Source organism: Sinocyclocheilus anshuiensis, unplaced genomic scaffold (genome assembly GCF_001515605.1).
Source record: "Sinocyclocheilus anshuiensis isolate Anshui unplaced genomic scaffold, SAMN03320099.WGS_v1.1 scaffold2313, whole genome shotgun sequence".
NCBI classification, from domain to species: domain Eukaryota; kingdom Metazoa; phylum Chordata; class Actinopteri; order Cypriniformes; family Cyprinidae; genus Sinocyclocheilus; species Sinocyclocheilus anshuiensis.
Window position 1 is genome coordinate 33619 of NW_015552721.1, and position 14289 is coordinate 47907.

At 36.5% G+C, this 14289-nt stretch overlaps 1 protein-coding gene across 1 annotated transcript in view; it reads right to left on the bottom strand.

Moving 5' to 3' along the window:
* Positions 1-14289, bottom strand: part of LOC107667799 (elongator complex protein 4-like) — a 32204-nt gene that overhangs the window by 15837 nt on the left and 2078 nt on the right. The window contains exons 3-6 of the mRNA XM_016459517.1: positions 11538-11659; positions 9522-9653; positions 7823-7932; positions 1750-1834 (exon numbers count right to left, since the gene is read on the bottom strand). Of these exons, the coding sequence (XP_016315003.1) occupies positions 1750-1834; positions 7823-7932; positions 9522-9653; positions 11538-11659 (449 nt within the window). The remainder of the gene's footprint in view (positions 1-1749; positions 1835-7822; positions 7933-9521; positions 9654-11537; positions 11660-14289) is intronic.

Below are 14289 nucleotides of genomic sequence, written 5' to 3' on the forward strand. Positions count from 1 at the left end.
TGGCAGCAGCAATATACAGTAAATAAATCAATAAATCCACTGCTCTCGTCTCCTCTGAGTCTGGGACTCTAAATAGTGTTCTGTGCTCGTCTGTGCAGCCAAAGACAGAACAGTTAGCATGTTTTGCTCAAACTTTCACCATGGCATTGGAGCTGGTACACCGTTGTCGCTTGCAAAATCAAATGACGGTGCCGTGGGTGGAAACGTACAGATTAAGGGGCGGTAATATTATAATGAGATCCCTTTGCCACGTCACCAAGGGAGCGAAATCAGACGCGCTCGTTTTTTCAGATGCTTGCAGAAAAAGGCTTACCAAAACAAAGTTACTGGGTTAATCTTTTTCACATTTCCTTGGTTGGTAGATGCACTGGGGACCTGATTATAGCACTTAAAACCTGGAAAAGTCAGATTTTCATGATATGCCACCTTTAATACCATTTCCTATATAAGCAGAATTTAGCACAACAAGCAATTTCTTTTTTTATTTTTTTTTTATTAATTGCTTGTTGGGTTGACATAAGCCTACGGTGTAACTAAAATATGTGTAAACACAAAATAAATCTCTGAAATATAAAATAAAATAATAAAGGTGGTTTTAAAGACAGTGATTTGAGATTGAGTATAACTTCGCTAACTATATTTAATAAACTTATAGGCCTGCCTACTAAGCCGACACAAAATTTGGTCAGGAGACCATGTATGGAGTTCACCACATGAGATAAACCACATTAGGGCCACATAAAGTTGGAAACTGATTAAAAATAGCGAGTACATCCTCAAGCGGCCCGGTCCCAAGAGCGGCTCAGCAGATGCAGTGCTGATGTGGAAGTCAAGACAGGGGCTATCATGGGGCCGTTTCTGAGAGGGGCCCCCAGAGGGGCCGAGCTCCCCTGCTTCTCAGTAGGAGCTAATGAATATGAACAGACAGAGGGCATATTGCCCAGTGTCTGTCTTGGCCTGTTTACCACAAAACTAATAGGACTCAGCTTTAAGGAAGAGGAACCCAAGGGAACCCATCTCCCTCCTGAGAGCGATTCAAGCACAACATGGAGAAACTGACAACTGAGGATGAGACGAGAAAAAGAGGAATAAAGTTGGAAAGGAAAAGAAAAAATAAAGCCTTTATATCTGAAGCTCTTTTCCATTTCCTAATTATCACAAGCTTTGAAAGCCACACTACAAAGGAAGTGAAAGCACAGACAAAATCAGGCAACAATTAGCCAAGCGAGACCAATCAATGAAACAACAAATTAAAGGTCTTGTAACAACACTGCCTGCGGCAAAACGCTTTCATTGTTCCAGAGGTGTTAATGACAAGCGTGTCTGTTAACTGTGCATTTTATTATAGCCTTTTTGGTCAATTTAAAGGGATAGATCACCCAAAAATTATAAATGTGTCATTTATTCACCTTCATGTAGAGAAGTATAATAAAAGTAGTCATTTTGACTCATACCCATATATTCCATGTCTTCTGAAGCCATATGACTGAAATTTAAGACTGTTCATTGAAAACCTTGCTTGAAAGTTATGGTCACCATTCCCTTTAATTATACTGAAATAAGGCATTCTGGTACGATTGACGAGAAAATTTCATGGATTTTGAAAGACATGAGAGAGTGAGTACATGATGGCAGGATTTTCATTTTCTGGGTACTATTTCTTTAAAGTTATCACTGCTGAAAAAAGTTGATTATGATTACCGGGGCAGAGAAACAGAGTAATAAATGGCTAAACAAATGACAACCAACCTGTGGTGTGGATCCGTCAAACCCTTCTTTTCGGATGACCGTCTGGATAGACTTCAGGAGAGCATGATAGGGTACTGGTAATGGACTGAAAGAACATGACAAGAATAAAATATACTTATTTTGAACATTTTCAGCACGAACATTTTCAACATTAATAATAATAATAATAAGAAATGTTTCTTGAGCAGCAAATCATCATATAAGAATGATTTCTGAAGGATCATGTGACACTGAAGACTGGAATAATGCCTGTGAAAATTAAGAATTACATCACAGGAATAAATTACATTTTAAATTATATTGAAACAGAAAACAGTTATTTAAAGTTGTAATATTTCACAATATACTGTTTTACTATATTGTTGATCAAATAAATGCAGCTTTGGTAAACATAAAAATTCTAAATTTGTACTAACACTAGGGCTGCACGATTAATCGCATGCGATATTTAACGCGCATCTTGTCAGAAAGCCGGTTCTCTAATCAGCGGTAAATCTCCATCACCTGCGTGCTTTCACATTGAGCAGCATTAACTACACAGAGCCGTTGTTCACTGATGAGCAGCGCAAAAAATCGCGCGAATATGAACGTGGTTTAGCGCAGCTCACCAGTGAACAACGGCTCTGTGTAGTTAATGCTGCTCAATGTGAAAGCCCGCAGGTGATGGAGATTTACCGCTGATTACAGAACCGGCTTTACTGATAAGATACTGATAAATATCGCATGCGATTAATCGTGCAGCCCTAACTAACACTAAACCCTGAATATTACTGTAATTATTGTAATAAAATAAATGCAACCTTTGAGAGCATAAGTGTCTTTCAAAAATAAAATAAAAATGGTACAGATCCCAATCTTTCAAAGAGTAACGTAAGTGTAAAACGTAGTCACATTTAACATTTCTTTCTTTTATCAGATGCTTTAATCTAAAGTAACAAGTGTGGAATTGTGCAATTAATCATACCGATGTGTCAAGAGACTTAAAACTGTAAGAGAAGTTTCAAAGTTGACTTAGAACAAATGTGCAAACAAATGTGCAAACAAATGATAGCTTTAAACCATGTTTATTATTTATTTTTTTATGCAAAGGTTCAGTTTCAGGAAAATGCTTGAATGTGGACTATTATGATCATGGCTTCATACCAGGTCAAAAGCTGATGATATCTGTGTACACTTCAATTAAAATCACTAATTGTTGCGGCATATGCTGCCATCATAAAGTGGGATTTGCTTTGATATCACAAAAGCCTGTTGACATCGGCAGTAACCCTGGCAACCTAGCCGTGCATGTAGACGCAAGGAAATACATCACTAATTAAATCAAATGAAATGAAATGAAATTAATTAAACACTTTGGCACCTCTGTCAGCTCCGGGCACTCCCCCTGAGGCCTGCGGTGAGTCTGAGTGTGCTGAAACAGAGCGCTGTGTTAACGGGACAGTGCTTCTGATCCCAGTGACACAGCGCTTCTATGTTAAATCAGGGGTAAGATGTGCAACTCTTAGCAAGGGAGGTCAAAGCACTTGACCTGCTCTGTGTTGCACATTTTGTCTTTACTCAAATATGTTTCTTGCTTTCTTTCTCCCTAAAATCTGAGAATATTATACAGTGTCATAAAACGTATTTAGAACCCAAAACTGCATTAGATAACAAAATACCACATGGCATTTATCTTATGGAAGGTTGGCACAAGCACACATTTCAAGTGTAATATTATGTTACAAAATTAAGAATACTAAGTTTAACATTATTCAACAACAGAAACACTCCCGTTCAAAAATTTGGGGTCAGTAAGGTTTTTTTTCTCATTCTGTAAGACGCATTAAATTGGGGAAAAGTGACAAATCTTTTGTAACATCTTGAAAGTCTTTACTATTTCAAATAAATGCTGTTCTTTTTAACTTTTAATTCATCAAAGAATCCTGAAAAAAAGTGTATCACAGTTTCCACAAAAACATTAAGCAGCACAACTGTTTTCAACATTGATAAGATATTTTTCTTGAGCAGTAAATGAGCATATTGAATGATTTCTGAAGGATCATGTGACACTAAAGAATGGAGTAATGATGCTGAAAATTCAACTTAGCATCACATGAATAAATTAGATTTTAAAATATATTCAGATATAAAACAGTTACTTAAAGGGGTCCTATTATGCTTTTTCACTTTTTTAATTTTAGTCAGTGTGTAGTGTGTATGTTTGGGCATAAAAAAGATCTAGAAAGTTACAAATCTCAACAAGTCCACTCCAAAGGGAGATATTTCGTTTTTTAAAAATCCCTTTGTTTTTTTTCACCTCCATGCCCAAACGTCTTTGAGAATGCCCAAAGTATTGAGAATGCCCACTAGCAACCTCATCGCCGGCCCCTGGTGACATGCAGCGACAAAAGTAGGGATGGGCGTATCGATCCGAAGTATCGATATATCGATACTGATGCGAGTATCAAAAGTATCGATACTCAAACAAAAAATATCGATACTAAGGTGCGTTTTATTTACCAATAAGGGGTATCGCCCATCCCTAGACAAAAGTCGCTGCTAGTGTGAACGGGGCTTAAGCTGTTCGCCAATCACAACGCACTGGGACAGCTAACCAATCACAACACATTTTGTTTTTTGGAAGGCAGACCTTCATCAAAGCTGGAACTAATCGAGCCGTTTGTGCCAGGCTGGGAAGAAAGGTATTTTAATAATGTAAATTATGTGAAAAATAATGCGTTTTTCGAACCACCAAGCATGAGAGCATGTTCTAGTACACCCCCAAAACAAAATCAAGACTTTGTAAAAGAGCATAATAGGACCCCTTTAAAATTGCAATAATATTTCAAAATATTACTGCTTTTACTGCATTTTTTTACCAAATAAATGCAGCCATGGTGAGCATAAGAGACTTGAAATGCAATGGCATTCAGACATTCTGAAGACTCCTATTACTATTCAAAGCAAGTGCATTTTTGTTTGAAATATAATGATGACGATCAAGCAGCCTGTTGAGATTAAACTACTAGACTGAGATTTATGTCTTTGCTCATTTAAAGATATATATCACACCTCAGGGGTTTTGTAAAGTCTTTCATTCTGTCACTTCAGTCATTCATTTCAGTCTTTCCCTCTCATTCTGGCTCACAACATGTTGTAATGACCACACTGTGCCACTCTGCATGCAGCTACGACAGCCATCAATTACTCAAAGATTGAGAACTGAATTTAAATCTTGACAAACAGCAACATCCAGGCCTGACACATACTTTTAGTTGTGTTCAAAAGGACTAGCATAATTTTTCTGATTCTAGCTCAAATAATGGGATTATAACTTTTATGACACAGGTTTTGACACAGTCACACATGTCAAATGCACATAATAATTAAGTCTCAAAATTAAAATTTTCTGTGGTAATCATTATGAACAATTAGTGTCGATAGAACTGATTATGAATCTTCCATCTGATTATTAATCTTCCATCTGTGCATATTCACATAGTGTTCAAACGTTTGGGGTCAGTAAGACTTTTGAAATGACTTTTATGGTTTTGAAAGAAGTCTCTTGTGCACACCAAGGCTGCATTTATTTGCTCAAAAATACAGTAAAAATACCTTAATATTGTAAAATTTAAAAGAACTGTTTTCTTTTTAAATATATTTTAAAATGTAATTAATTCCTATGATGACCAAGCTGAATTTTCAGCAGCCATTACTCCAGTCTTCAGTGTCACTGATGAACAGAAAGTTTAAAAGAACAGCATTTATTTGAAATAGAAATATTTTGTAACATTATCAATGTCTTTACTGTCACTTTTGATTAATTTAATGCATCCTTGTTAAACAAAAATATTAATTTCTTTAAGAAAATATATTATTGAGCCCAAACATTTCACGCTCTAAAGCCACCTCACTGATTTGCTCCTTAATGGGGTGAAACCCGTGTTTCCCTCCTTTGATTAAGACCTGGGGAGGTGGGGGTGGTGGCAATCAAAAGAGGACACGCCCCCATTGTGTCTGAGACAGAGACCGCAGCAGCCTAACAGAGCGTGATCGCTTAAGGTGCCGTCCGTTGAGGATAATGGCCGACAGGTGAGCTAATTAAGATCACAGTGATGCGAGCGAGAGGGGGACCAGAGGGGCGCGTGGAGGCAGCATCCGTCTTAAACAACAGGCTCCGCATTCACCTGGAGAGCAATTTGTGCCAATTACGGCACGTAGTGAAACGGAGCAATTTAACAGTCTGGAAACGGCATGGGGCTTTTTATTCTATGAGCTGTGAAATGTGGAAAGACAATGAGGGTTTTTTTGCATCTCAAGACATTTGGTTGTCGCTTAAGCTTGCTGATTAATTGATTTCTTTGAAAGGGATAGGAAGCAGTTTTCTACATCTGATTCTGCCCCAATTTGTTTATTGTGAAATTATCAACATAGGCTCATAGAAAAAAAAAAAATTTTTTTTGGGAAACTCCAAAAAGTACATATATACAATTTGCTGCAGTTCCCAGCTCAAATAAAAACTAAAGGTAGTAAAATAGCAACAACTTGTATTTCTTTTCTCACAAATTATGATCAGATTATCGATTTACAGACTTCTTTCCCTGCACAATAATATGTTATGATGACCCCAAAATACTTTTAGCATAGTGCATGATTTGTAAAGTAAACCATTTGACATCCGCATCACATGACCAGCTCCATATGTATGATTTCTCTAACGCCGTAAACTTGCTTGTTAGCTCACCTGGTACAGCACTAACATTGCGATACCGAGCATTCAGGTACGAGTCCTACTTTTCACGATACTCAATACAAGAATTGAAAGACTTACAGAAGCAAGCTAAAATGGAATAGCTGCTTCAAAAAATTAATTTTTATCTAATTTTTATCTGCTCAACAGTCGGTTAGGTTTAGTGTAGGAGGTATGTTATTGTCAAACACAAAAGAGCATTAACTCTTTTAGTGTAACTCACCAGACATTTCATTTCTGAACCGCAGAAATATGCCCAACAACCAACGTAATAAAATTTTGCCACATTCACTTTCATCAGTTCTGAATAAAAATGATTGAGCTTTAAGCGCCATATCAGTGGACACTTCATTTTCAAACTGCTGCAATGCATACAACAACCAATATAACATTTAGCCAAATTCACCTTCACCTGTTTCGGATAAAACTGAACAAGCTTTTAGCTCCAGTCACTAAACATTACATTTCCAAACTGCCACAATACGTACAATCACCTTCATGTGTTTGTAAAAATTACACTTAAAGGCAAATTACATACACATACTGGCCATTAATAACTTATTTATTAGAAAAGCAAATTTAACAACAAATAAAAATGTTTAAACAACCTTCTTACAAAAATATTGATTAAATAACATAAATCTTAATAAAATAAACAAAAATACCAACATAAACTGCATATTTTTTACTGATTTCTTATCTTTAAACAGGCAGTTTTTTCTTATTCTTCAACATTCTATTGTACTATCTCCATATTTTACAAAAAAAATATTGATTAAATAACATAACAAATCTTAATAAAATAAACTAAAATACCAACAACAAACTGTGCATACTTTTCAGAACATTTATTTGAAAATTTTTTCCACAACAAATTTAATGCATTCTTACTAAACAAAAGCATTAATGCCTTTCAAAAAAATAAATTAAAAATAACATTTATTATTTAAAATATAAATCTTACTGACAAACTTTTAAACAGTTGTGTACATAGAGAATCATCTACGAACTGATGACCTATCATAGTGGACCATTCTTTACATAAGACAATAAAAAGAAAAGTTAAGCATATAAAAGACTCCAGCTCCAGCTTCCAGCTACCACTGATAGCTTATCCATTGTTAAACTGTAAGAGACCCAGAGGCTTCGTTAAGCCATCGAGAACGTAATCACTTTCTGACGAGACTGACCACTTGGGCTTAGGAAAGCACACTTGCACGCGGGCAGATGTTTTCCTCAGGTTGTGAGGGGGTCTGGTTTTTGCTCCAGAGTTTCTAATGAGCAGCGAGGCGAGCCCCTAATCTTCTCCTGATCTGGATCAGCGACTCTTATGTGTTCCAGCACCTCCTTCGGAGACTGACAGCTTGGCGCTCATCCTCGTTTAGTGGGCCGGTCGGGTCGACCCCTTTAACGTTACGGCATGAGTTTTGACTGACTGAACTTTGATCTGGCGTCTCCATTGAGAACAAGAAACGAGTTTAGGATGCAAATCCCTTACTAGATTTACTGGTGCTTTGTGAAGAGGACAGAGGTATGATAAAGGTTAAGGAGGGCAAGTATCCCCTCTGAGACGGGGGAAAAAAGAGGAAGGGGGAGGACAAAATAAGGAAACGAGACTGAAAATATCCAATGAGGAGGAAAAAAATGAGACAGAAAATGCAGACAGAAAGAGTGAAATCTTTGGGGACTCACTAGTGTCCCCCCTAATCTCCATAGCAATCTGGAGAAACGAGACTGAAAATATCCAATGAGGAGGAAAAAAATGAGCGAAAGTTGTCCGAAAATGCAGACAGAAAGAGTGAAATCTTTGGGGACTCACTAGTGTCCCCCCTAATCTCCATAGCAATCTGGATTATGGGCTGGCAGGAGGGGTCTTTTCTGAAAACGGAAGAAAGAGGGGTGCGCGGACGCCACGGCGAGGGCTGTGAAGGGATTTGGGGGTGCTGGAGGCTGCTGGTCCATTGTAAAGGGCTTGAGGTTGAATAGAAGCTCCATGTCCTCCTGTCTCCTTGGGTTTTAAGTCCACCTATAACCAGCTAAGCGTGAGTAATCCACCTAAACTGTGAATGAGAGCAGCCAAAGCCCATTCACAGCGCTGGGTGGGTAGGAATTGATATATTTATTATAGGACACTATTTTTCCCACCCCCTGTTCTTAGCATGTATAAAAGTGGTTCTCCACTCCAAAAATGGGTCGCATTTCTGTTCTGATTGAGTTGTGGACAGCAGGTATAAAACAATGCTGAATGCAGATAAGAAAATGCAACTAATTTACCATATAATCTCGCATGGGTAGCATAGTAAAATAAAGAGGTTTGTCAATTTTTTAAAAGACAGACTAAATTCTGTCCATAGCTTTCAATGTTGATATATAAAGTTGTACGTCCAATCAAACGCCATGGTATTTTGGCATTGAAGCTAGACAAACAAGACTGATGACAACATGGACAGGCTGTGTTTCATGCACATAAAACTATGCAAAGCAAAAGAAACTAGAGTACTTCAAATCCAAATCAGTGTTATTTTCGTACCATTGATGTACGATTACAGTTTTTATTAACATTTTGAATTTTTCAGTTTTAATAATTTTGCTTTGTGTTTTTGTCACTTTTATTCTTTTGTGTATATATGTATATATTTTAGCTTTAGGTTATTTACTTTTAGTTATTTTAGTATTTCAAGTTGAACTAAACAAAAATGAGAAATGTGGCCTTGGCAACCAGTTGAAATAAAATAAGTGCAAGTTTTCTAATATTTTATATCAGTTAACATTTATTTTCTTTCAAGTAACCAAAATGTTTTTATTGTTTTAGTTACCTATAATAACACTGGTGTAAATTCATTAGCAACGAAGATTAATATTGTTTGTGCCAACCACAATATATTTGTACACTAAATTACTGACAAAGTAAGAATTATAATACATTTGCATGTGTAATTTTAAGGGCATTTGTTTACTGGATAAATATTATAATGAACAATTTTGCTTTTCAGTGCAGGTCATGACTTGATCTTTAATGTAAACCCTACAGATGGTCTTTTACCTGAACTCTTGGTTGGTTCTGGTAGCGCCAGGCGATTTTCATTGTGTCTGGATTCTCTGGGTCACTTGGCTGAGACTGACCCTCGCTGATTTTCATGCCGGCAACATCATCCACAATTGGAGAAGGGAGTTCCTTTTTTTTTTTTTTTAACTTACGAAAAGACAGAACATTAATTAACTAATTTATATACTACTACTACTAATAACAACAATAATTTTTAAATATATTTTAGACAGAATAAAATTAAAGAAAAAGTTGCAGAATAATGTCATTGTACTACTGTTATAACTTTTTTGCACCCACTGAAATTGAAGTCTTAAATGTTTATACTAGTTCATAAATGTAATCTGAATAAGGAAAGACTTTTTACCTGACCTTACGAAAATCTTTAGAGAAGCATTTAAAATTGAAACAGCATTTATGCAATATTTGGAATAATGTTTACGATGTCTATATTTTATCTCAAATATGTCGTCTATATTTTAACTGAGTTTGTGTGGGTATTGATGTTTCTAGAATTTTTACACTGTATCTAGGTAGACTAAAGCTAGTTTAAGTAGCTAGTAGCTTGGCCAAAGCTCACTGTGAAAAGGGAAATGAATGTCAAGTGACCTGTTTTAACAAGGCCAAAAATATGAATAAACACAAAATGGTGCTAGCACATTAAAAGCTGTTGTTTAAACAACAGGGTTGATGCTGTCGTTAATGCCAAAATGAAGGTGGGAACTGTGTCCCTTAGGAGAATGTTCATACAGACCATGCAATAACAAAAAAACAGAGACTGTTTCACAAATAACAGCTCAATGCAGGAGCTGTCTGAAGGGCAACAACAGGCCCTCATTAAGCTTGTGTTGACTGGGGGCCAATCTGGGGCCAGCGAGAGAGGAACTCCTGTCCACTGTCATTAAGGTGAGACTCGTTAACGCTCACAGGTAACTCCCTGAGCTCTTACACAAAAACAGTCATGTATCAGTCTATGAAAGCTTAGATGGGGTAGGAGAAGAGAGAGAAAACACTGGCTATGTTTGTAATGGAATATTAGTGTACTGCTTAAAAGCACACTGCACACTAGACATGACTACTGCCTAGAGCTTTTTAAATGCAGAACAAGAAACAGTATGCACATTTTAAACTACACTGATGCCTTACAGTCTTACTCTGTGAATGATGTCAAATAAAATAAAATGTGTCTGATTAAATAATAAACCAAGAAGATGTGAATGATTAAGATGTGTCTAAATAAATAAATAAATAAAATGGTCAAATACCAAAGATGTGAACAATGTAAAATAAATTAAATTAAATATACTACTACTAGTAATATTAATAATAATTAAGTAAGAAAAGATGTGAATGACAAATTGAAATAAAATACAATAAAAAATAGAATAAAATGCTTGATCAAATAATGAAGCAAGAAGATATGAATAATTTCAAAATAAAATAAAATGTCATATGAAATAATGAAGAAAGAAAATATGTTAAAAATTACAGCACATATTACTTCTGGTTACTTCATTGCTTAAGCAACGCAAGGTCAATTTGTGCGCATTGCATTGTGGGACAGATTTGGAATGTACAAAGCATGTATAAACTGCTATGCAGAGAAAAAAATAATACTATGACTATATAGTATTATTTAGTATACTATATAGTATATAGTAATACTATGTATACATAGACTATTGATTATGGTATTCTATTCCAAACAGTTTAAAAGAGTCCTTAGACCAAAAGTAGATACAGAAATCAGACTATATAGCACAGTCATAACAATACATACAGACATTGTGTCATGTTCGGTCACACGGTTCCTGACCAATGCTGAGAAAAACATTTTACTGAAAAAGACAGATTTCTCCAGGTTTATTGTTTTGAGAGCCAGGTACTAATTATATAAAAAGAATACGGCTGTAAATAATGGATTTTGATGTATTTGGAGTTCACAGAACCAAAAAACCTGACCAAAGTGTCGAAGAGGCAGAGTGTGAACACTTGATTTGATTTTCTTCATACCTGCACGATCTCATCAGGGTGATCTCGGGCGGATGCCAGGAAGAGTTCATGTCCGCACACAACTCCCTCCGCCAGGAAGTACCTGAGCAGCATGTGGGAGTAGCTGTCATAGCGGTCCTCCTCTGTGAACAGGAATCACCATCAATGCCACACATACCAACCCAAACATGAGCGCTGAGCCTTTTGACACACCTTGTGACAAAAGAACTGTCAGAGAGTCACTATCACATCAGATGCTGTAATTATCCCAACACAGAGAACAAAAACAAGACTAACCTCAGATGAAATCAGAAAACAACTGTTTATTCTGGTTGCTAGTGATGCCAAACACACTAGACACTTTGTGATACATGCCATATGGTAGGAGGCTAGTGTGACTGTAATGGATTCGGCATCTATCAGCAGCTACACTGTACCTGAAAAGTGTGAATATGACACTAAATTCCTCCTGTAGTGGAAATGTACATGTATGTCTGTTACAAAGCTGAACAGAGTATAAGAGAAAAGAACACCTGTCTTGATCTGTAAACCAGCTCTTCAACCCTGTGACGAACCTTCAGTGACAGATAACAGTTATACAGACAAACGTTTGCCAATGCAGACCTGATCATAGTTCTGAGGTTTTGAGATGCACATTTTCATCGAAACAATATTATTAGGTATTACTAACGCCTTCAAAATGGCATTACTATTACTGTGTTTGACACATTTTTGTACATATTAACACCCTTATAAAGCACCAAGAAGGTCTAAAATCGTTGGAGAAGGAGAAGGTTATTTGTTAGCATTTCAAAACGATTGCTTTAAAAAATGATAAACCGTGATTTTATGTAAACCATTTCCATAGCAATGTATACTGTACAACATAATACTATAGTTTTATAAAATATAAAATAAATTAAATACAATATATAATATAATTATGCTTAATTGCTGTTTTTGTATCAGGAAAAAAAGTTTCAACCTTCCATTCTTCTTGACAAACCCACACAGGTCTAAAGCCCCTGCGTGACCTCTGAAGGATTCCTCCAACAGCAGGACAGAATGAGGGATTTCCTGTCCTCGTCTCGATTCTGCCCACAAACCTGGATGCCTCTCATATTCCATCACCAATGAAGGAAAAAACAATTCCTCAGCTCTTCAATTTGTCATTGGAAGAACTCCCCTCTCCCTTATTGATGTGTTTCTAGGTCAGCAGGCCTTTGTGGCTTTCAGCGGCCCCGACAAAGACACCCAGATGGGCCCACTCGAGATGGGGCCTATTGTGGTGGCGTTTCTATGGTGCCTTACAAATAAAACCTGTGGGTGCTATTAGCCTAGCGGGGGTGTTTCGGGGGCAGGACGAGATGTGTTGGGGGTGCATATCTCTGCTGTAGAGAAAACACGACTCTGGCACATATCAGTCACCCAAGAGTTGGGACATCGAGAGACTTCCTATCTTTTCTGCCGCAGAGAAGAGAGGGTGTCTCTTTTGGAGAAAGAATAATGCAAGCCTAATGTAAGACAGTAGGAGTGTGTGTGCAGTGAGTGTGAGTCAGTCACTCAAAGCTGCAGGGGAAATTTGGGTTAACACTTCTGCCCTCCTGGTTCCATATGTTTGCTGTCTGAGTCCCACTGATTCACAATGGCACCGGAAATACAACTCGGAATTAAACGTGCAACCACTGAGGACACTTCTATCATGTATTTTAATTACTGTTGCATCAAATAATAACCGTTCAATTTGTGTATTTTTCAATATTAAAATAATTTCTTCTATAACATAATATGCAGAAAATTAAACCGATTACCTAACACAAGCACAATAAAATATTTCTGCATGTTTTAGCATCCTGTCCAGTCTTACACAGCAACACTGGCTCAACCAGTGATGTAAATGTGGGGCGGAGCTATCTATTTAACCATCCAATGGCAGGTGGTGTTCAGATTAATAACATTTTTTTTTTACCATTTGCTTTAGTACAACTTGTAACAAAAATTACACACTTCACCTGTAAGTTAATAACATCTGGAAAAAAAAGATGCAGTATATTAGATAAAGCTACAGCACACAAGTTAAGCAGATAATTTCTTTCCCATTTAGAATAATTTCTTTCCAATTTAGTATAAACATCTACTTGTCTAATACACATGTGGGTCACATGTTGGGGACATGAGTGACCTAGACAGGACTCAATACATCATAAAGAACCATGACCAATCCACTTTCAATGAAGTGAAAGAATGACTTCAATATGACAAAAGAATGCAAAGAATAGAAAGTAGGCCATAAAGATATAAGATCCTTATATGTTTTGATAATGATGAGCCACATCAAAATGAATCACTATTCAAAAAAAAAAAAAAAAAAATATGGCAGTCATTGAGTCTGGTTTATGTTCAGTGGAGGTGGAGACCACTGCAGGTGGGTGGGACTTTATCTATCTAAGGCGGTGAGGCAACCAATTGGGGTGAAAGTTTAAAAAAAAAAAAAAAAAAAAGATATGGCAGTCATATACTAGAGTGTAAAGTGTCAACTTTCTTAACCTTATATTTATATAAAAAAAAAGAAAAAATGATGAGGATGCAGTTATCCTTACAGAATTTCAAAAAACACAATTAATCTGTAATCAGAGTTATCACCATATCTAATGAGCTATCAGCCTACTGAATCATAATTTGAAGAATCAAAAGCAACTACATTATTATTAAAGGGGTCATATGATGCGATTTCAAGTTTTCCTTTCTCTTTGGAGTGTTACAAGCTGATTGT